The sequence below is a fragment of the Podarcis bocagei genome, assembly GCF_964188305.1.
Source record: "Podarcis bocagei genome assembly, chromosome: 3".
In the NCBI taxonomy this organism is placed as follows: domain Eukaryota; kingdom Metazoa; phylum Chordata; class Lepidosauria; order Squamata; family Lacertidae; genus Podarcis; species Podarcis bocagei.
This window is the reverse complement of record NC_138127.1, coordinates 1,793,734-1,817,790: the sequence shown is the minus strand read 5'-3', so window position 1 is coordinate 1,817,790 and position 24,057 is coordinate 1,793,734. Positions and strand designations below refer to the sequence as shown.

General features: G+C 42.6%; 1 protein-coding gene across 4 annotated transcripts in view; it reads left to right on the top strand.

Moving 5' to 3' along the window:
• The first annotated feature begins 349 nt into the window (after nt 1-349).
• Nucleotides 350-24,057, top strand: part of LOC308584333 (kinesin-like protein KIF16B) — a 94,569-nt gene continuing 70,861 nt past the window's right edge. For 2 of the 4 annotated variants that reach the window (XM_081188970.1, XM_081188969.1), the window contains exons 1-12: nt 350-474; nt 7,838-7,907; nt 9,340-9,453; nt 10,388-10,504; nt 11,252-11,349; nt 12,806-12,915; nt 14,520-14,662; nt 15,946-16,114; nt 16,218-16,349; nt 17,758-17,933; nt 19,563-19,628; nt 23,309-23,368. In XM_081188970.1, coding sequence (XP_081045096.1) covers nt 428-474; nt 7,838-7,907; nt 9,340-9,453; nt 10,388-10,504; nt 11,252-11,349; nt 12,806-12,915; nt 14,520-14,662; nt 15,946-16,114; nt 16,218-16,349; nt 17,758-17,933; nt 19,563-19,628; nt 23,309-23,368 — 1,302 coding nt within the window. In that variant the 5' untranslated portion in view covers nt 350-427. Of the gene's footprint in view, nt 475-7,837; nt 7,908-9,339; nt 9,454-10,387; nt 10,505-11,251; nt 11,350-12,805; nt 12,916-14,519; nt 14,663-15,945; nt 16,115-16,217; nt 16,350-17,757; nt 17,934-19,562; nt 19,629-23,308; nt 23,369-24,057 lie in introns of those variants that run through there. The other 2 variants (XM_081188971.1, XM_081188972.1) reach the window with 2 other exon arrangements.

Below are 24,057 nucleotides of genomic sequence, written 5' to 3'. Positions count from 1 at the left end.
TGTGTGCATATTCCTACCTTGCAGGGGGGCTGGGCTGTACTCGACGACGCTGGGGGGTGGGGTCCCCCTTCCAAGCCTACGATTCTATCATCCCCCCCTCCCGCCGTTTTAACCTGGGCCTGACCCACCCCCTACCCCGCTTCTCTCGCGCGCCTCCGAGAGCCGCGGGGTCCTCCCCAGGGTCCGGACCAGGCGGGTGATCACGCAACGCGTTCGGCGGCGTTTGTCCGCCGGCGGCACCCTTACACCATCGGCGCCCGGCGCTGCAGGGCGGTGCTGCGGGAGTCGAAAGCGGCGCGCGGGGCGGCTGAAGGGCGGGGCGAGGCGGAGGGCGGCCTTTGGGAGCCGTCGGGAGGAGCGGGCCGCGTCCGGGAGAGCGACGAGGAGTAGGCAGGCCGGCGGCGGGGAGGAGGGGGGTCTCGGCGCCATGGCGTCGGTGAAGGTGGCTGTCCGAGTCCGGCCCATAAACCGCAGGTGAGGCAGCCAGAGCCGAGCGAGAGGAGCTCGTGCCCTCCGCCCCCTCCCCTCACGCACTCCGCCGCTCGCTTTTTCCCCACGTTCTCCCCTCGTGGGTCTTCCCTCCCCCGCCCGGCCGGGACTGTCACGCGCACGCGCAGAACTTGTTCCCTCACCTTTCAGCTCCCGGGTGTGTGTCGTGGCGCAATGATGGGCTGGGGGCGGGGGGGGGGACAAAACAAAAAAAACCGGAAAAAAGAGTAATTGGTATAATGAGATTGAGAAGAGAGAACAGTTTTCCTCTTTCTTAGAATCGGAGAGTTGGGAGGGACCCCCGGGGGTCATCTAGTCCGACCCCTCTGCCAAGGCGGGGGTCATTTGCCCAACGTGCGACTCGAACCCACGACTTTGAGACTGGGAGTCACCTTGCTGTAGCGACCGACCGAGCTATGCCTTTTTTATTCCTTCCTTCTGCGGAAGAGGTTCTGGCAGAGTGGTACCCACAAGGAAAACAAAACAAGGCAAGGGCACCTGCTCGAAAAGCTTCCCGCCTTGCAGGGGGTTGGGCTAAATGACCCTTGGTGTCTCTTTGAACTCTGTTGTTCAAACCCTGTAAACTTTGCTGGCAGCCTCATTGCTAGGGTAGCAGAACAGTGGCATGTGCTGTCACGCCTGTTGGGGAGCCAGGTGCGAAGGAGGCTCCTGTGATTGGCATTTTGGGGAGGTGCTCTGACCCCCCCCCCAGCTGCCAGAGTCTCTTCCCTGGAACTAACAAATAAAGGGCACAGGAGAATCTGTTCTCTCTCCCCGCCCCCTTTTAAATCTGGTCACCCTAACTTATTAGATCTGGGAAAGTATAATGTATTTTTATTTATCTGCTTCTTTATTCATCACCTTTATAGCCTGCCTCTCATCAAAGGTGTTCAAGGTGGCGTACATAACGCCTCTCCATTCTTTTCCCACAACAACCCTGTGAGGTAGGTTAGGCTGAGAGTCAGTGACTGGCCCAAGGTTGCCCAGTGAGTTTCATGATTGAGTGGGGATTTGAACCCTGATCTCCCAGGGCCTTGTCCAGGACTCTTAACCAGTACACCACACTTAGAATTCTGTTCATACAAGGCACTGACAAACATATTTCTGGTGTCCAAAGGGGTTAAAAACAAGAGTGTTCTATCTATTGAGGAGGTGTACACACTACATGCTTAAATGTGCATATATGTTCGCACACACATCCTTTAAATAAAGCATGCCAGCTGTAAAACTCTGCCAAAGTAATTTTATGATGCTTTGTGCTGAGCTTGTGCTTTTGTATAAACTGGTGATGATTGATCGTTTTGTCCCTGGCGGCTTCTTGCAAACTCACTAAAGGTTCATGTCAGTTCTTTGGAAGAGCAGATGTCAGCCAGACATGTAGGAAGGTGGGTTTTATCACACCTCTATAGCTCTATATGTTATCTATTTGTTTCAAAGTTGTTATGAAAGTCATCTTAGCGTGGGAAGATGCCACAACTCAGCATCTCCCTACATAGTTGTAGTTGTTCTGGGGTGAGTTTGCAAGTGACCAGTGTAGGGAATATGTTGAGCACCTACTTGTGAAAATGCATTGGGGTTTTTCCCTCACATGTGTGGTTACTGAAATGATACATGAAGCTGAGGTGGAGCTAAAAGCAATTAACCCTGTTCATCATTCTGCATACATATGCCCTACACACATTGCAGGGGGTTGGAATGGATGACCCTTGGGCTTCCTTCCAATTCTAAAATTGTATGATTCTTTGTGAGTAGAACTATGTTGTTTTCCCAGTCTGACAGGATTTAGAAAAGGTAATTTAAGGGGTATAATTTCAATGAATGAAACTAGTGTGGTGAAATTTAATTTGAAAGAAGTAAGCAGTATAATGAGATTTCAGATTGAGTGTCTAAGATTGAAAAGATATTGGACAGGTAATCCTTCTCCTTGGCATTAGAAAACATTCTGTCCTTAACAGTTCTGTGTGTTTAATCTGTTGGAACTCAATAACCTTATTCAAGCAGTGTGGGATCTTGTGGTTGTACACATACATGCTCAACACACACATAAGTGGTTGCATACAGTATATAGGGATCATGACAGAGTACTTTTAAAATAATCTGTAAATATGGTACATGCATCTTTTGCTTTGAAACAAAGTCAATAAAGCTCACAGCATTTATCTTTATGTAACCTTCTTGAAAATGTGTTTTAAGTTCTTGAAAATACACAAACAATGATTTTTCCATAGCTGCTGCTTGCAGTTTTTGGAGCATAACAGAACTCTATTCTTGTAGCACTACTGAACAAAACACTGGCCATTGTTGGCTTATTTTATTTAAGATATTTATATACCACACAATTAATTTGCATTTCTAAGTGGTGTACATTAAAAAAATCCACAGAAAATGGGACAATAAAACAAACACTGCCTGCTGGAACAACAACAACAAAATAATGGTCATGGGCCTGAAGTTCAGCAAGGAGCTGTCTAATCTCAGCTGGGAGGGAGATCCACAGACTTTGACCCATTAGACTGAATGTACAGTTTCCAGAAGTTATGAGCCCCAAAGATCTCAGTGATTGGGCCATGATATAAGGGATCAGGCAGTCCTTAAGATATCCTTGACCCATGTTGTTAAGGGCCCTGTAAATTAACACAAGAGCCTTGAACGTGGCCCATGTTGTTGAAGCAGAACAGACTAGTCAGCTCATGACTGCACAAGAAATTCCCTATCAGCTGCTTTTAGATGATATTGTTTTGTTTTTGTATCCTAGAGCCTAGAGCGGCTAACAACATTTAAATTGTTATCCTTGGGTATAAGTGTTACCTAAGTTGCATTCCCACTCTCTGAACACAACGCTGCTGCTTTGCGACAGAACATGATACATCTAAAAGCATGTGCTCTGAACTCAAAACAGCCTTGGGCATTTGCTGCTTTTTTCAAAGAGGGGGTGTCCCACAGTTTAGGGGTTCTCTGGTGCCACAACATTGATTTATTTTCTGGGGTCTGAAAGTGCTTGCCTTTCTTGTATGTTAACTTTACTTGAGACTCAACAACTTTGACAATTTCAGCAATATTTTCTATTGCTATTGATTTCAGATTGATTAACAAAAAAAACAAAACCTTGGTTGATGTCCCCCCCCCCCCCCGAATTTAATTGAAAAGGGGATGTTGCCAGTTTGGAGATCTTTTATTTAAAAAGTTGTTATTGGTAGTAACTTTGTTGAAGGTGAAGTATTGGTAATTTGGAGTGGAGTTGTAATTTTGGTAATACTTCACTGAAGTTATCAGACTTTCAGGACTCGTGATTTCATGCTCCTCCCTGCTATAAACTGAAAGCTGGAATGGGAGCAATTTGGTTACTATAAGTATTAAGAGAGGCTTCAGAAAGTATTGGTGAAGAATACTGCATCTCTGCACAAACCAGAGTGGAGAGTTGGGTTTTCCTACCTAAGGATACTTAACATTTATTTCCATGGTCGGTGGAGATATTGAAATCATATGCCCAACTTGTAAACACATTTACATTTTCTAAGGCTGGTAGGATTAAATATTTGCTCTTCCATTGAGGCGCAGGTCAATTCTGTGTCCAGGGCAGCTGTTTACCAACCCCATCTGGTACTCTGGCTGAGACCCTACCTGCCCGCGGACTGTCTCGCCAGAGTGGTGCATGCTCTAGTTATCTCCCGCTTGGACTACTGCAATCCCCTCTATGTGGGGCTACCTTTGAAGGTGACCCAGAAACTACAACTAATCCAGAATGCGGCAGCTAGACTGGTGACTAGGAGCAGCCGCTGAGACCACATAACACCAGTCTTGAAAGACCTACATTGGCTCCCAGTACGTTTCCAGGCACAATTCAAAGTGGTGGTGCTGACCTTTAAAGCCCTAAATGGCCTTGGTCTAGTATACCTGAAGGAGCATCTCCACCCCCATCATTCCGCCCGGACACTGAGGTCCAGCTCTGAAGGCCTTCTGGCGTTTCTCTCGCTACAAGAAGCCAAATTGCAGGGAACCAGGCAGAGGGCCTTCTCAGTAGTGGCATTCGCCTTGTGGAACGCCCTCCCACCAGATGTCAAAGAGAAAAACAACTACCAGACTTTTAGAAGACATCTGAAGGCTGCCCTGTTTAGGGAAGCTTTTAATGTTTGATGCACTATTGTATTTTAATATTTTGTTGGAAGCTGCCCAGAGTGGCTGGGGAAACCCAGCTAGATGGGCAGGGTATAAATAATAAATTATTCTTCTTCTTCTTCTTCTTCTTCTTCTTCTTCTTCTTCTTCTTCTTCTTCTTCTTCTATAGACAGGCTACTGTCTTTTACACGAGCACCATATTCCATGGTAGTGCTTCTGAGACGTGTTCTATTTTGAGTGACTGTTGAACCCATCTGATCTCTTTTGCAGCTTCAATGAAACTTTGTCTCAAGAGGATGGATTACAAAGTAGCACCAGTACAGTGGTGCCTCGCAAGACGAAGTTAATTCGTTCCGCGAGTTTTTTCGTCTAGCGAATTTTTCATCTTGCGAAGCATGGTGTCAGAAAAGTTTTGGAAAAGCTTCAAAAATCACCAAAAACCTCAAAAAAGGCTATCACACCGCGTTCTATGAGTTGCTCCTCGAAGTCAAGTCGCAACTGTATTAACGGTGTTAAGAAAAAAGAAACAAACTTGCAAAAAACGCAAGACGTTTTCGTCTTGCAAAGCAAGCCCATAGGGAAATTTGTCTTGCGAAGCAGCTCAAAAACTGCAAAACCCTTTCGTCTAGCAAGTTTTTCGTCTTGCGAGGCATTCATCTTGCGGGGCACCACTGTAGTTAATGGACCATGGTAAGATATCACACTGAAAATTGGAAATAAGGGCAACTGGGTGAACTAGCTAGACAGGTACAGCACTGAGCTCTGTTTCTGCTGCTCCTCCCTTTCTCAAGAATATGAGCAAAATTACAAACAGTTGCTAGGTTAAGCTGCTTATTCAAAGCTGAAGCTTCGTTTTGGTTAACTGCCGAATAGTCAAAACTGGCTGACTTGTGTGCAAGAAATAAAGCTTTTGTTCAGAGTTCACTGCGGTGCAGCTGGCTTTATTATGCTTCATTGCTAGATAATATGTTGCTTTTATGATCATTCTTAAACAGAGGCCCATAGATTGTTTGGGCCATAATCACTTATCTTCACTTTCCATTTAAATTTCTTAGCCACCAGTGCACAGTCACATGACCCTCCCTTCAGCATCTCATTGAGCAGTTCAGCAGTAACAGCTTTGTGTCATAGAATCATGGAACGATAGAATTGGAAGGGACCACGAGAATAATCTAGTGTCTAGTCCAACCCCCTGCAATGTAGGAATCTTTCACCCAACGTGGGGCTCAAACCTATGACCCTGAGATTAAGTGTCTCATGCTCTACCGACTGAGCTATCCCTTCACCATCATAGAATTGTAAAGTTGGAAGGCACCCTAAGGGTCATCTAGTCCAACCCCCTGCATTGCAAGAAACTCAACTAAAGTGTCTGTGACGGATGGCCATCCAATCTCTGATTAAAAACCTCCAAGAAAGGAGAGTCTCCACCACCTATTGTGGGAGTCTGTTCCACTGTCAAACAGCTCTTACTGTCAGAAAGTTCTTCCCATGTTTCGTTGGAATCTCCTTTCTTGTAACTTGAATCCATTTGTTTGAGTCCTACCCTCCAAAACAGGAGAAAACAAGCTTGCGCCATCTTCCATGTGATAGCCCTTGAGATATTTGACGATGGCTATCATATCTCCTCTAAATCGCCTCTTTCCCAAGCTAAACATACCTGGCTCCCTCAACCATGTCCTTGTGGATTGCTTGTTCAAACTTGCTCCGTAGTTGTTGTTTCGTCTTCACCTGTATATCTTCTTTACGTTTTGCATTATTGTATCTGTCTGCTTTTTGTTAGTTTGTGTTTTATATATTGTGGCATAGACTCTACTGTACCTTTAATCCCCACCCCTTGATTTTTTTAATAATGGGAATTGGAAACCTTCTATCTGTTCCTGACCTATAGAATTGCTTTGAGGGTTTCTTGTGGTGTAGTGGTTAAGAGCGGTAGTCTCGCAATCTGGGGAACCAGGTTTGCATCTCCGCTCCTCCACATGCAGCTGCTGGGTGACCTTGGGCCAGTCACACTTCTTTGAAGTCTCTCAGCCCCACTCACCTCACAGAGTGTTTGTTGTGGGGGAGGAAGGGAAAGGAGATTGTTAGCCGCTTTGAGACTCCTTAAAGGGAGTGAAAGGCGGGATATCAAATCCAAACTCCTCCTCCTCTTCTTCTTCTTCTTCTTCTTCTTCTTCTTCTTCTTCTTCTTCTTTGTTCCCCCACCTCACCACCAATCAAGCTGCGCATAAATTTTATGAAATAAAATAAATTTTATAGCAGCACTATAATGAGAAGGCAAGCCTTAATAGCTTTATTAGCCGTGCAGTCTTAGCAGAGGAAACTCTTTTCCCTTTACTAAATTAGCCAGAATTGTTTTGCCTTCATTTTGTTGCCTTTGCAGCCTTAGAATGAAAATGATCGATCTTAACTTCACTTACCCAGGAGAAAAAGCCCCATTGAATTCAACAGGACTTCCTTCTGAGGAGACATGGTTAAGACAGTGCTGCAAGATATTACCTTATTATATGAGCTGCCAGGAAATATCCCTGAGGAATTAGCATGTCATTGCTGGTTATAAGCCAAGAAGTTGTTTTCCTTTATGGAGCTCGGTGCAACCCATGAAATTTTAGTAGGAAGGCAGTTATGGCTAGACGAGCAAGGTGTTAGATTTTACTTGTGTATGCTCTGGTGAGGAGGAGGGACTGAGGCAAAGATGGGTGCTTAGGAAAGCCACTTCAAAATTGCTGATGAACTTCGTCATAGGTTGGTGGCAGGTGCGCTGCTCTGGTTTCGCCAGAAGCGGCTTAGTCATGCTGGCCACGTGACCTGGAAAGCTGTCTGCGGACAAACGCCGGCTCCCTCGGCCTGTAAAGCGAGATGAGCGCCACAACCCGAGTCGTTCTTGTCTGCACTTAATTGTCAGGGGTCCCTTTACCTTTACTTTTATGCTTTCTAGTTATTGTGCTTTCTGCCTGAAAGGCAGAGACAAGACAACCCTTCCCTTGTAAGATATGCCTTCTTTGCCTAATTCAGCAACTAGGGGAAACATTAGAGTTGGATATAGAGAGAAAAAGTGACACCCCCCCCCCATGGTGCTATGGCAAGAAACTGTTCACAAAACTCCACAATGAGAAATGAAACTAGAGTTTATGGTAAAATGTATGCATTAAGGAAAATAGTAGTTTGCTGACAACAGCTATCAGATTCTCCCTATAATTGTTTCTTAATCTACTGTAATATGTTAATTTCACAGGGAGAAGGATTTGGATGCTAAATTTATTATTTCAATGGAGAAAAATAAAACAACCATTACAAATATGAAGGTGAGTGTTTTAAGCAATCATAGAAATATTTTTTTTCTTGCTTTACTTGCTCTTTTTTTTATTCTCCTCCTGGCAAACTCTGGGTTTTGTCATGATGGCTTCAGAACTTGTGATTAGTGGACCTGGATGAGTAAGTCTCCTTCCCACAAAGTGCTGGTGTAAAATTATCATTGGAAATTCTTGGTTTAGAAAACTGCACAAAAGATTTTGCAGGTGCCCTAAATTGACTGGGACCTGATTTATCATATTGGATTTACTTAGTAAACGATTAAAGAAATATGCCAGGTTAGTTGTACTTGCTGTAAAACAGAGCTATCCAGACTCCCAGTCCGCTGTGATGAATCGGGCCTGGGTGGGGTGGTGATGTAACCTTCATTAAGTCCTGCCCAGGTCTGCTGCCTCCCACCTAGTGGGGAGCTCTGCTGGCAAAGAACGCTTGATGTTTCTGCCCAAATGGTGGGTAAAAGCTACTTCTGACCCCCCACCCATGGGAGGGTCCTTTGTACTTTGCCCCCCCTTTCTCCTCTGTCTGGTGCAAGTGGCAAGGTTACAGCTGCAACATTCTATTAAGCTCTGATGCTTCCAGCCAGGGGTTAAGAACGCAGCATTAACCTCGTTTTTCTTGCCCAGTAGCCAAAAGTATTTTAACTGAAACAACTAGGGTTGGAAATTCAAGAAAGTGTACAAAATGTGGTTCAAATATTCAAACAAATTAAAAGCTTTGCTTGAAAATTATTCCTACTGGAATACTTGTAAATATTTTTGAGATATAGTAACTTTTTAAAAATTTAAGGAAGAAAACAAATGCATTGAAAATAAGCTATGCATTTGTGCTTATTATAAATGCATAAATACAACCTAGGGATTGCACCTATCAAACTGTTGGTTACAGTGTCAAAACTATCCAACTGGAAGGGTGTTGCGTCCTTTCGTTGTGATACAAATTTTATGAAGCGATTCATTTTCAGCCTATTTCACTTTTGGAGAAGATACCTTTAGGTTGCAATATGCAGAACCTCTCCTAGGAAATGTTTTATATACATTTTCTGATTTGCTCTTATAACCTTAAACTGAAGGTACCATGTTGCAACAATAATGATAGCCATGTTCAAAAATAAGCATTCTGCCCTAGTAGGATAGCATTCTAAACTATGACATTATTCAGTTGCCAGTTTCTAACATATGCTCAATAAGTGCTTATTTTATGCTTAAATCAATTTTGTTGACAAAAGCAGCTGGGACAACCCAGTCAGATGGGCGGTATATAAATATTATTATTATTATTATTATTATTATTATTATTATTATTATTATTATTATTATTATATATTGGCAGTAATAATATTGCACTCTCAGAAGAAATGTTGGAAACATATGTAGTTATTATCTTAGGGAGCAATATGGTAATAGGCTGGCTTATTCTTATTTTTAGATACCAGAGGGAGGAACTGGAGACCTTGGAAGAGAACGGACTAAAACATTCACATATGACTTCTCCTACTTCTCAGCTGATGCAAAAAGTCCAAACTATGCATCTCAGGAAATGGTAGGCAGACAGAAACCTGTAATTCTCTTTCAGAATGAAAATATAATGTCAAAGTGCATTTTTTAAATTTATATTTAAAGTGCTTTAACCTGCCAAAAGCACCTCCCAGAATGACTCAAAAATAGATTAGTGACAAAGAACTGCACATTTGGATTCCCATAGATGTTAGGGAGAGGATTTTAAACAATTTAGCTGCTAAAAACCTTTATACAGTAGATTTACCATGAAAGCTATGATATAAATTAGCATAGTAGCTTGCCGTTCTCTTGCAGTTCAAGGGAGCCTGCAAAAGCAGGGCATGCAAAGAACTACACAACTAGTTTTGCACTCCTAAAGAAGTTTTGGGCTTTTGCGTCTCAAACAGCAGCATTCCAAATCATAGAATTGTAGAGTTGGAAGGGACCCTGAGGGGAATTGCAAAAACAGTTTGTGATTCCATGTGGCATGGTCAAAAAACCAAAAATGGATCCCAGCAAAGAGATTAACTGAATCTCTGATGGAAGACCAACTATGGCTGCTGGGCTGCATCCAGTTTGCTGAGTGATAAATTGTGAAGGTTGGATTTGGCACAGCTTTTCTGCAATATTTTTGTGTATTTATATTGGTTCAAGGAAAAAAAATACTTTTGATATATCATACTAGTTTGTTTTCTAGTAAAATGAAGTTGTAGTAAGTGGCCTTTGGAAAGAAATCCCAAGCTAATGTTCTGCAGTATCATATGTATCTTAAGGTACACCTGTGTAGACTGTTTGAGAACCCACAGAATTACTATTTTTTCATAAACATTTGAACTGATCATCTTTCATAAGCACTTCCGTAAGTGAGCACTTTCTATAGTATGTTGTGATACTCTACTGAGGAGAACTAACTAAAACTTCTGCTTTTAATTATATTATGAAACATTGCTAGTCTCCCTCTGTTTTTATTTTCCCAGGTATTTAAGAACCTTGGCAGCGATGTCCTCAAATCTGCTTTTGAAGGTTATAATGCTTGTATTTTTGCATATGGACAGACTGGATCTGGGAAGTCATATACTATGATGGGAAATGCTGTACGTAAAGCTTTTCAGAATTCTACTTTACTTTGTAGAAATGCATGCCTTTTAAAAGTGTGCTGCTTTTCTTCTATGTATATAAGATGAGCAACATATATTCTAAATAGTTACAAGGAACCACCATATTTTTCTAGCAATTTTGGATTGAATAGAATAATTTTAAGGAATTTTGATGTTTAGCAAGGCCTAATTTGGTTGTGCACAGATATGGACCAGAGAATGTACAAGCCAGTTGCATTATATTTAGTTTTAGCTGGGCATGCTTAATGCAGATGTGAACATCGTGGCTCCCCCAAATTGTATACTTGGGAAGCAAAAAATGCATGCTTTCTGGCACAAAGTTTAATCTCAAACAGCATGATATAAACCTGATAAACTAATTCGTATTTGCCGATTCATTTTATTTATTTATTTTTCAATCTGCCTGAGATATACTCTCTAAACTGGGCCAGAAAGTAGTCTCCCACAAATGGAAGGAGCCCTTCCATAAACAGAAGGGGAAAGTGTACTTTTTGCCAATGTTCCCTTGCTGCACACTGCTTTGCCTTTTGTTTCGGCAACTCTGCGGAGTCCATTTTCAGGGCTCATGGGACTACAGGGATGCATAGAGGGGAGCAGAGAGCGCCCAGTTCCATGACTGGAGCTCAATTCCTATGGCTTTGAATAGTCTGTCAGTGTTTTTTTTCAGACTGTGATGGCTACATTAAACAGAGTGCAGTATGACAATGGCTCTCATTGTTGCAGGGGGATCTCGGTTTAATACCTCGGATTTGTGAAGGATTATTCAACCGAATAAATGAAAAAACAAGATGGAATGAAGCCTCTTTTCGGACAGAGGTCAGGTATGCTTGTGTAGCAGTTGCATGGCTGTATACAACCAAAATTGTCTTGATTGTCTTTGCCTTCCTTTTTCTTATCCATGTCTCAGCTCATTGGGTGGTTATTGTATTACAGAAGTTCATAGGCCATGTTTGGGAGGAAGAGAGAACTAAACAGTTACAAAGCAAAGATTTCATATAGGACTTCAGTCTGGATTACATTACCTTTTACCCATATAGCTATTTCAATGGCCTGCTTATTATTTCTATTCCATTTAAGATCCTGCAAAGACTGTGGGTGTTACACCTAATTTCAGTGACACCAAATGTGGAAGATGGAGGGGGAGAATTTTTTAATCCTACCGAACCTTCCCAGAGTGTTGACTAATCCTTCCTCAAATGTGCTATAAACATACTCTAGTTCTTTATTCCTTGCAATCCTGCTGCCACCCCAACATTTTATCCCCATTCACACAGTTAAAAAAGCAAATATTAATATTTATCAACCTTTATTTACAGAAAATAATAGATCAGTAATAGATCAGATAAATGTCATACCGCAATCATATTTTATTTATTTATATTAATTTAATACATTTCTAGACAGTCCTTTATCACAGGGAGGTTTACAACATAAAAACAACAACACAACATAGTAACAAACAAAAGGCCATAGATTGTTTAATAAGCCAAAGAGGAATGGATGTGGAAAAAAATGCTTCAGCAGTGTTTAACATTAAATGTGTACTGTTTCTAATGTCATCCCAATTAGCTCTCCTAAAGGACAAGAAGTTTTTTCTCCCTGGTCAGGAACTTAGCTAAGCCAGTGCAAGGATGAACAGAGTCTCCCAGCTGTCACTCACAATCAGCTTTCAGCTTCTGGAAACATATGCTTTCTTTGGCTGGCTTGCTTCAACTTCCCCTGAAATCCTCTTTCTGGTCAGGGACTTGAATATCAGGACACAGCGAAGAAGATGTCACACTGTTGCATCCTCAGAAGTCTTCTTGCTTCCTGAGGCCAACTTTGCCCTCTGCTGTCACTCTGGCCAGAAGCTATCTGGGAGTTTTCTCTGCACTGTCTGCCTTTAGTGATTCACCTCTTCTTCTGCTTACTGCTAGACCACATTGCTCCTGGACAATGCTGTGACTGACCTTTTATACAGTTTCAGTCAGGACCCCTCTAACCAATAACTTTGAATTATTTCAATATCTGCCATCCCACTGGCCTATACCTAAGAGCCAATGAGACCCAATGGAATGCTGTGTACTGTGATAATCCTTTAAAATGGTATTCTACTGTGAATCATGATTAGTTTTGGCCATAGGTTGGCCACTGTGAGAACAGGATGCTAGACTTGATGGGCCTTGGTCTCTTTATGTTCTTAAATGCACATATGAAGGTTGTGCTTATGTGAGATTCATTTTAATGGATAGGCTTTTAAACTCGGACTCTCTTCTGATTAAAGTATATTTGTTTCAGTTACCTGGAAATATATAATGAACGTGTCAGAGATTTATTGAGGCGCAAGTCTACAAAAACAAATAACTTAAGAATTCGTGAGCATCCAAAAGAAGGTCCTTATGTTGAAGGTGGGATTTAAAGAGCTGAATGCTTCTGTTTGTTGGACGTCCAGTTGTATTTTTAATTGTATAAATTTGTCTTTGTTGTAAATTGAAGGCCAGTGTAAACGAAGTTATAAAAGTCTATGAACCCTGTTTGGGTGCGCTAATTTGTGTGTAGCTTGTCACCAGTTACAATGAAAATTTTAAAGATTTCTTCTGGAGTGTGATGTCCTACTAATTGAGACTAATGATGGGTCTCACTTATAAATCAAAGGCACTTGTGATGGAAGAGTACTTATTAGAACTTAATTGGCTTAATCCATCCCCTTCCAATTTATGCTATAGCGTCCTGAGAGTACACAATCTCTTCAGGTTGACATTCTGTATGTTTAACGTGTCTAGCAGTCTCACTTCTGCTAAAATAAATACGGCCAATTCAAGCTTTCCATGCACTATTTTGCAATAAAAAAGGGCATGATCAGTTTCCCCATATACACTCCTAGTTTTCTTAACTTCACAATACTTAACACTGTTTGTCAGTTGAATACATTTTAATCATTCAAATAAGTTAAATCAGTACATTTGCATATGACTAACCAATTGTCATTTTAGAAGGGGGGAAAATGCTTTCTTTGAGTTAGATCATGGGTAGGCAAACTAAGGCCCGGGGGCCGGATCTGGCCCAATCACCTTCTAAATCTGACCCGCAAATGGTCATCAGCGTGTTTTTACATGAGTAGAATGCATCCTTTTATTTAAAATGCATCTCTGGGTTATTTGTTGGGCATAGGAATTCATTCACTTTCCCCCCCTTCAAAATATAGTCCAGCCCCCACAAGGTCTGAGGGACAGTGGACCGGCCCCCTACTGAAAAAGTTTGCTGACCCCTGAGTTAGATCCACACTTGTCATGTGTAGAGTGCCATTCACGTGATGTTACACTGGAGGAAAGGGGGTAGGAAGATGATTTTCAGATTTTTTTCTTTCCTGTACCCTGTCAAAAACTGCTCCTGTGGAAGAGGCAAAAAATTCCCTCTCTCCCTTACTCCAGCAGGAGCCTCCATTGGATCAGTCCCTTCTGTGACATGAAGGGAGGGCTTTGGTATGTCTGCATCCAAAACTTTGCTTTCAGGTGGTTCATGAATCTGTTGCAGTAAGTGCCAATTTAGAAGAAGTGCAGTGGTACCTTGGTTATCGAGCATCTCGGAAGCAGAACGTTTTGGAACCCGAATGCCCAAAACCCAGAAGTAAATGCTTCCATTTTTGAATGCGTCTCAGCAGTCAAATGGCTTCTGCTGTGTGTTTTTAGGTTTTCTCCATTGAACCTGCAGCCAGCCCTTTGCGCCTCAGTTTTCAAACATTTCGGAAGTCGAACGGTCTTCTGGAACGGATTATGTTCGAGAACCGAGGCACCACTGTATTGCCACCTCATGGCCACCTGTGTGAGGCTTTCTCTTCTAAGATTGTCTCTACCACCAGCTGCATTTAGAAATAGTTATTTTAAAGATGCAGATAACTTTAAAAAGATGTTACCTGATGAACTGGGGATGCCTCTTCAGTGGATTAAACACTATTAGTTGGTTAAAGGTTGCAGTCCTCATAACTGTTGGCTTGTGTTTGTGTTTTCCTCAGACTTGTCCAAACACTTAGTACAAAATTATGGTGACGTAGAAGAACTTATGGAAGCAGGAAACATAAACCGGACCACTGCTGCGACTGGAATGAACGATGTCAGCAGCCGATCCCATGCCATTTTTACCGTCAACTTCACTCAGGTACAAAAAGGAGCAGCTCACAATGAATTGTTGACATTTCTCAGATGTCAAATTCAGCTTCAACTAAATTTGAAAAGGGACTTGAAATACGACCTTTCACTCCTTGTCGGATTAAATAGTGGAAATTTGCCACGCCCCACCTCTCAAAAAAAAATCTGGAAAGGAGATATACGTGCTTAATGCAGTATTTATAAAATGAGAAGTGCTTTGGCTGAAGCCTTTTTTAGATGTAACTCTATTAGTCTCTAAGTTTATTTTTAAATTGTATTTGTTTGTTTGTTTGTTTGTTTGTTTGTTTAATTGATTTATATACTGCCCTTCATCAAAAGATCTGAGGACAGTTCACAAGACAGTTTTACTTCTAATAAAAGATGTATATGTTCTGGTTATGACCACTTTGTGTTGGAGAGGGGACACACTCTTTCTCACTTGATCCAGCACAAACATTTTGACAGGAGAATGAGTTTTTGAAGGTCTGCAGTGATGGAGCATCTGAGAGGATCTCCCAGGTTTTTTAATTGTTGCTTTCAATTTGGCTTGTGGAGTTATAAATTTGATTTAGGGAGTGGCTCTAAGGGAGGAGAAATTAATACCCCCTCCCCTTTTACCTAGTATAATTCTCCACCCAACCTGCACAGCTTAATTTTTTAAACTGTTATCTAGAAAAGTAGGGAGAATCAAAATTGTGAATTATTTTCTCATCTTGACAGACTTGGAATGCAACTTTATTCATGGGAATTCTCTGTGTAAACAGCAGTACTCCCCCACCCCCCAATGGCTGCAAATGGAAATATTTATGTTGAGAGTATTGAATTTCAAGTCATTTCACACCAGTTTCTCTGGCACTTATGTGTCTTGGAAAAGGATTTCACGTGTGTAAATTACTTGTATGTATAGAAAAGAACTGCTATGCAAATGATATAGTATAGTTGTACCCCTAGTTTTTCTGTACAGTGGTACCTCAGGTTACATACGCTTCAGGTTACATACGCTTCAGGTTACAGACTCTGCTAACCCAGAAATAGTGCTTCAGGTTAAGAACTTTGCTTCAGGATAACAGAAATCGTGCTCCAGCGGTGCAGTGGGAGTGGGAGGTCCCATTAGCTAAAGTGGTGCTTCAGGTTAAGAACAGTTTCAGGTTAAGTACGGACCTCCGCAACGAATTAAGTACTTAACCTGAGGTACCACTGTATTTCTGTTACAACTGAGAAACAGAAATAGAAACTGTTCCTCCTTTCTTCGTAGACTTCCATGTTATAGCCCAACATCTTGTTTTTCTGTAGGCAAAGTTTGATGATGAGATGCCATGTGAAACAGTTAGCAAAATACATTTGGTAGACCTTGCTGGAAGTGAGAGAGCAGATGCTACTGGAGCTACAGGTGTCAGATTAAAAGAAGGAGGAAATATTAACAAATCCCTAGTTACTCTGGGAAATGTAATTTCTGCCTTAGGTAAGTCTCTGTTTATTTTAATTTATCGACTTAATTGAGTACCAAACTTGTTATCCAGCCCTCTCTAATGGTAGTGTTGCCTCCTTGTTTTGCTCTTTTACAGCTGATTTATCTCAGGATGCCTCAAACCCCCTTACAAAGAAGAAGCAAGTTTTTGTGCCTTACAGGGATTCTGTTTTGACATGGCTTTTGAAAGATAGCCTAGGAGGAAACTCTAAAACAATAATGATTGCAAGTGAGTGTGTGCTGAATTACCTTAATTCCCAGTGCTTTGCCTTTTTAAAAAGGTTATCTATACATCCAATTGATTGGCATTACAAGTGACTCATTAAGCAATATTGCTGTTTGCTATTTTTAATGGGGCTGTCTTCACAACAAAGCTTGAATAATATCCTGCCGGGAGAGTGGAGAGATGAAAGCAGAGTCAGTACACTGTGCCAGGCTCCTGCAGAATAATTGAATGCGCTGCTTCCCCCTGGTTAGGCATCTGAGAGCACATACTCAAGGGATGTAACACTCAGCTCTTCCGCTGTGCAGATCTTGGGAAGATAAATGGTGAGATCCTGCTACCTCTATCCATCTCAGGGGAGGTGCAGTTGAAACCCATACCAGTTGTTGGACTACTTAAGAGGGGGGTTTCCCAAGCCCCCCACTTAAGGCTTAGAGGAAGTTCCCCAAAAAGGTTAAGGTTCATGCCCTACACTCAACCTTGAAGCCTGTTGCAAAAAGGGCACTGGAGGAAGAGCATCATGTGTGCTTTGGGCACTTCCACTAGTCATGAGGCCTCGCTCTCAATTCATAGGCAAAAGGCAGGTCTGGGCCATCAACTTTGTGCAATGTCTGCCTCTGGGAGGGACAAGTGAACTTGTTTCACTGTTGGAAACAAGGCAGAGAACAAACTGCCTTTGTCTTTATTAGAAATCCTCAGGCACTTTTTTTTTTAGTCTTTTAAGATGCTGCAAGACTCTTGCCATCAATTTGAGTTGAACTGATTTTATAATGAATTGATTTTAGAATGCTGTATTATTTTACTGTTATTAGCCACTCTGAGCCCAGCTTCGGCTGGGAAGGGTGGGATATAAATAAATTATTATTATTATTATTATTATTATTATTATTATTATTATTATTATTATTATTTGCTTGTTTAGATCAAGGGTCACCAGCCTAAGGCCCGGGGGCCGGATGCGGCCCAATCGCCTTCTCAATCCGGCTCGCGGACGGTCCAGGAATCAGCATGTTTTTACATGAGTAGAATGTGTGCTTTTATTTAAAATGCATCTCTGGGTTATTTGTGGGGCATAGGAATTCGTTCATTTCCCCCAAAATATAGTCTGAGGGACAGTGGACTGGCCCACGGCTGAAAAAGGTTGCTGACCCCTGGTTTAGATAATGTCCAAATTATGGTGTATCATATTTTGTAGGATACCCCCCTTTGTCCTCAAAGAAAATTGGAATGGTGGGATATTTAATGCTGCATAATGAAACTGTGAACCAAATTAATGCAGTATTTCCCCCCTAAAATGCCATCCCACTCACAACAGTGCAGCATTCCGTTTGCTTTCTCTCCGCCCGCACTGGGTTTCTAAGATTTCTAAATGATATACGTACGTATAACTTAATTTTGAATTTACTTTCCTTAGCCATTTCACCTGCTGATGTCAATTACGGAGAAACCTTAAGCACCCTTCGCTATGCAAACCGAGCTAAAAACATAATCAACAAGCCTACCATTAATGAGGATCCAAACGTCAAGCTAATTCGTGAGCTTCGAGCTGAAATAGCCCGGCTGAAAACTCTCCTCGCTCAGGGGAATCAGGTTAGCTTTGCACCTGAGACATGAGTAGTTTCTTTGAGTGACACTGGGGCTGTCTTAAGCATATGTGGCACCGGGGTGCAAAAATCCGCCCAGCGCGCCACCCCCCCCCCCCTGGACGGAGCTGCTGCGGCCACAGCTTGGTCGGATGCCGGGTGTTGGCGTCAGGGAGGGGGTTACAAATCAAATAAAATGGCCAGGGACTCCACCGAGCCAATTTCTTTGTCGCCTGCGTTGCCCTCCCTGTTTACATGTTGCCCTCTGTCTCCAGCAAGGCGCCTAGAATTTGGGAGGCAGAGAAAGGGAAGGAGGAAAGTTAAGGCTAACAGCCGCCAGGCACCCAAGTGTCAAGCCTCTGCGGGCGGCTTGAGAAAGCCCATCCGGGGGCCCGGAGTGCCCGCACACTTTGGTCCCACAGCACCTTAAGACTTTGACAATGACTCCGCCGTCAGATGCTGGGCTGGAGGGCAGGGGGTTGGGGTGGAGAGCCGGCCGCAGCAGAAGAGCCTGCCGTGGCGCTCCGACCAACGGGCAGGCTCTTACCCGGACTCAACTCTCAGACCCCGGACTCTCGGCCTGGCGCCCGTGAGAGCCCAGCGCCCGGGTGCCCTGCACCCCTAGCACCTATGGGTAAGACGGCCCTGAGTGACTATGTGTTTCTGTATCTTAAGGATTGTTAAATACACACATGCACAAACACACACACAGGGAGAGAGAGAGAGAAGATAATTGGGGAGCAGGAAGAGAAGCTGGAATGCCACGTTAGAGAGAAGAAAACAGGACAAAGCACTGTTTGGGTGCATGAAGCAGGACAAGGGACTGAGTGATGTAGGAGAAGCAGCATAAAGAAAATGAGTCCCCAACAGACCTGTTCTACCTGCTTTTTACGTTGGACAGGAGCCAGAGAGTGCTTAGGAGGTGGATGTAGAATTTGTATGGACTTTAAAGGTAGTACCGTATTTTTTGCTCTATAAGACTCACTTTTTCCCTCCTAAAAAGTAAGGGGAAATTTGCGTGCGTCTTATGGAGCGAATGCAGGCTGCACAGCTATCCCAGAAGCCAGAACAGCAAGAGGGATTGCTGCTTTCACTGCGTAGCATCCCTCTTGCTGTTCTGGCTTCTGAGATTCAGAATATTTTTTTTCTTGTTTTCCTCCTCCAAAAACTAGGTGCGTCTTGTGGTCTGGTGCGTCTTATAGAGCGAAAAATACAGTATACCATTTGTGGATGTTTTCAAGCTTCTTGTGTGCAAGTTTCCCGAAAGACCTAGAAACTCCTTGACTTTTATAGAAACATCTGTCTTCTGTGAGGTGCAGTGCGAGAGCTGGAGAACAATCTGCAGTCAGTAACCAATGATCCCGTTTTTCAAATAAAAACAAATTGTTTTAATGATTCTTTTGAGAATCATTACTCCTAGATGACTTCCACTTAAGGCATGCAAAGACCTATTGATATATGGCTAAGGACAGTGGCCTAAAATTGCAGTGTACGACTGCAGTCCTGTGCATGTCCCTGAGAGTAAGACTCATTGAACCCAACAAGACTTAATTCTTAAATAGAAATCAATAGTATTGCATTGTGGGCTATCTTTTGTTTTTATATCTTTAATGTTTATTTTGTCTGCTTCACCTAGATTGCGCTTTTGGATTCTCCAACAGCCCTAAGTATGGAAGAAAAGCTTCAACAGAATGAAGCCAGAGTAAGTTTTAGTTCAAACACTTCATCTATGTCTGAATTCTTGGCAGATTTGCAGGTTTTAAGTTATGCGTTCTGTTTAAGATGCTTGATATGCTGTACTTCAGTAAACATGGTTACGGCGGCTTGTAGAATATATAAAACAATTAAAAATCCATAAATAAAATAGAATAAAAACAGGAGAGGAAAATATTTTGAATTCAAACTTTGTTGTCCCATCCAGAAGTGCCTTTCTGGGGAAAAACCCAAAGAAAGAAACACAAAACAAACTGCTGAGCTAAAGTCACACATGTTTCCATCTACAGTAATGTAGTTTTGGTCTAATTCTTAAGGTACACTCCCTTACGTTCTCTGCTTGTACTACATTTTGCTAAGTGTGTAAGTCTTTCAAAGGAATAGTTGTGAACTCAGAGAACTTAGGACACATTTCCCACTACTTTCATTCTACCTTTACTATGGTAGTGGGGTACCTGGTGCCTAAAGGAGTAGTTTACATTTTAGCACCAATAGTTGCCCTTATATTGGCGCATGGCTTGCTCCCAAATCGCTGCTCGCAGGATTACCATCCAGCAATAGGCCTACCAAATCTTGCTTCAACTTGACTTCCAAAGCCCTTAAACTGGGCTACTTAAAATTTGTACACAAAAATTTGGAGTCAAAGTAACCTAAATCCTGAATTGACTTCAGGGGCCTGTACAAATTATGAAAACACTTCACATAGGTAGATATCTGCTTCTACTATTTGTTAGGAGAGGCAAGAAGCTACATAGGACACTGGAGCCAAATCCTTTGACCACTGGAAATCTTCTGGCTTCTGAGACTTTGCTCTCCCCTTCTAAAAAATAAACGAAAGCTTGGATTCACAGGAAACTGAATTACAGTGCAATGGTACCTCGGGTTACATACGCTTCAGGTTACAGACTCCGCTAACCCAGAAATAGTACCTCGGGTTAAGAACTTTGCTTCATGATGAGAACAGAAATCGTGCTCCGGAGGCCCAGTGGTGCTCCAGGTTAAGAACAGTTTCAGGTTAAGAACGGACCTCCGGAACGAATTAAGTACTTAACCCGAGGTACCACTGTACAGCCAATAACTCATTTTGAGTTCCCTGTGTTCTTATGAAATCATGGGGAATACACACAGCCTTGTTCTAAAGGCTCTTAAGGCTCCATAATTGCTGCTTTTTCCTGTAGGATGGGTAGAAGGGAAAGAATTCAATATATTCACAAATAGGATGTTTAGCTTTTGTGAAACGCACATATACTGCTTCTGCTTTTGGGTAGCTGCAGTTTGATACATCATCTGAACAGACAAACTGTGGTTAACATTAACGATGTTTAGTTTAAAATATGCTAATTTCGAACTATTAATGTCTAAAGTTGACTTTGGTTTGGTTTCCCAAACTTGTGTCTCCGGCTGTTTTTTTGGACTACAACTCCCATCATCCCTAGCTAGCAAGACCAGTGGTCAGGGATGATGGGGACTGTAGTCCGAAAACAGCGGGAGACCCAAGTCTGGGAGACACTGGTTTAAATCAATCATAGTTAATGTTAGCCACAGTTCCATGTTCAGACAGCAGTGGTGTAGCGTGGGTTCTCAGCACCCGGGGCAAGGCAACTAATTTGTGCCCCCTAACCCGTGGATTTTAGCACTCGAGTCTCTTCCGCGCCCCCCCCAGATGTTGCGCCAGGTGCGGCAGGCCCCCCCTGCACCCCCCACGCTACGCCACTGCTCCCACCACAAGTCTTCAGGACAGCCATCCAAAGGCTGGCGCGGGGAGAAGGTCTCTCCGCCCCACCGCCAGGCTTCGGAGCAGCCTTCCGAAGCCTGGCGGCGGGAGGAGGTCTCTCCGCCCCAACACCAGGCTTCGGAGGAGCCTTCCGAAGGCTGGCGGTGGGGCGGAGAGCCCTCCTCCCGCCGCCAGGCTTCGGAGCAGCCTTCCGAAGCCTGGCGGTGGGGCGGAGAGCCCTCCTCCCGCCGCCAGGCTTCGGAGCAGCCTTCTGAAGCCTGGCGGTGGGGCGGAGAGCCCCCCTCCCGCCGCCAGCCTTCGGAGCATCCTTCCGAAGCCTGGCGGCGGGAGGAGGTCTCTCTGCCCCACCGCCAGGCTTCGGAGGAGGTCCGAGGACAGTGGGGAAGACGCGCTGCGCTTCCCCGCTGTTCCGGAGATTTCCCTATGGACTTTTGTCTTGCGAAGGGCCGGCCAAACGCGCCCCCCCCCCCAATGTTGCGCCCGGTGCGGCCGGCACCCCTGGCACCCCCCACGCTACGCCACTGTCAGACAGTAACCAAAAGGGGAAGTAAAACCTTCCAAACTACTCTTAATTACAAGCCTGAGAGGAGCCTAGGTTTCTTCATGTCTCATTATCTAGGGTTGGTGAGCCCACAGGCTGGGTTCATTCCATCAAGCCAGTTCAGGTGGCCGGCCAGCCCTAACCCCATTGCAGCACAGCTCAGAGGAGAGGTTTACACCTTTCCATATGGCCCAGCATATGGTGATTTGCATCTCCATCACAGCACTGAACCAAGAGCCGCCTTCTTCCAGTGCTGTGTGTGCACTGAGTGCGATGTGCATTTGTGGGTGTCTGTGTTAGACTATGCGGCCCTCATACTTGTAGCGTTTGGAGAGACAGAAGTTAGCCACTCTTGCACGAAACCAGAGTTTAAAATGACTTTTGAAAACATAGCATGAAATGTAAAATGGGTTGAAAACTTAGGTTTCATGTACTCATACTCAGTTCAAAGCTGCGATCGGCTTTTGTCCCCTCCCTCATTTGCTGTATCATGCTTGCCTCTGCATAAGCTGTGAAATGGCACTCATGGGGCAAAGACAATTCTTAAGAAAACCTGAATAAAAATATCAACTGAGTAAAGTGGCCAATATGTCAGATTCTGCTTCTCAGATCTATCCATTATCATTTCCCTTGGAAGCCTAACCTAACCTCTCCAAAATGTTCCTCATAGTTGCAGTCAAACTCTGATGTCCAATACTGGCAAATGTCAAAAGTTAGAGCAATTAAATAAATATCATTTCATTAACGTGTCTTTTTTTTCAAAGAGGGGTGAGAAAGAAGTCAAACAAACGTCTGCCTGCCTCCCTGGGAAAAATAAGATTATGTTTGCTACTAACTGTTGTGAACATAGTTCAAAATGAAAAACTTCACAATGGATGCAAAATGGAATATATTATTCATTATCTTGCAGGAATCAATCCTTACCCTGTTCAGAAATATATTTCTATGCAGGAAGTATATTGAGCGCTTTTTTATTATCTTTTGTTAACCTCATTAGTATGTTGCATGATTGATTCATGATAATTAATGCAAGCATAATGACTGGAATTTCTCCCTGTACTCTATGATAGTCTATAATTTAATGCAATAATTAATTGGTTGTATGGATTAAACTCTCTATTCCCCATGTTTCAGTAGAAAAATGAAAGCCTTTTTTCTTTTAATTGAATATACTTTTTCTTGAATATTGTAGCCTAAAAATAGAACAGAATCAGAACCACATGTGTATGTGTTTTGCTTTTTAATGCAAACTGAGAACTGGGATGCAGGCATAAATGAATAAAAGTGAGCTTCTAGTTGGCTATGCTGATTTCCCTGGAGAACAGACAGAAAAAAATGTGAAAATTAAAACTTTGGGTTTTATTTGTGAATAATACTTTGGTTTATCTTGTAGGTGCAAGAGCTTACTAAAGAGTGGACCAACAAGTGGAATGAAACCCAAAATATTCTAAAAGTAAGGGTCACCTAAATGCTTCTTGATTATCTAAATGTTTTCAGAATGGGCTCCTGTATTTTGTGCTTATTGAATTTACTTACACCTTGTAGTGCATAGTCTTATACAGGGTATAGTGCAACATCATGAAAGTAAAAAAGTACAGTCCTTAATTCTTACTAAAAATTCTCCCTTGTGAAAGAGCTTATGTTAAAAGCTTAAGGGAGAACTTGTGAGGAAGAATTTAAAGCAAACATGCAAGTTTTAAGGATATCAAATTAATTAAATCTTTAAAAGTGGTCAAGACTTTTATGCAATCTGGTTTATTCATACTTTCTGCTCAACACTTAAATAACCCAGTTACTTATGGAAATTATTGTTTTTCAGGTAAGGAGTCTTGACTTTTCAAGTGTGGTAAAAGGTTTGAATAGGTATAGACAGATTCAAGGGGTTCGTTAATCTTGTCTTTGCGTGAATAACCATTCATTTAAATATCACTTACTGAACTGTAGTCCCTTTTCATATCTGGGACATACTGAACCTGCTTCCTCACACAAAGCCATTCCAACATAGTGGCATTTTATAGAAACTTAAGCAGCTCACTTTTCGTATGTGTGGCGTTAACGCACTTGTCAATGACCCAAGGATATCATACTTCAAAATAAAGTACGCAGTCTGGAATTCAGCGTTGAACTGAAAACTGCCTGGCA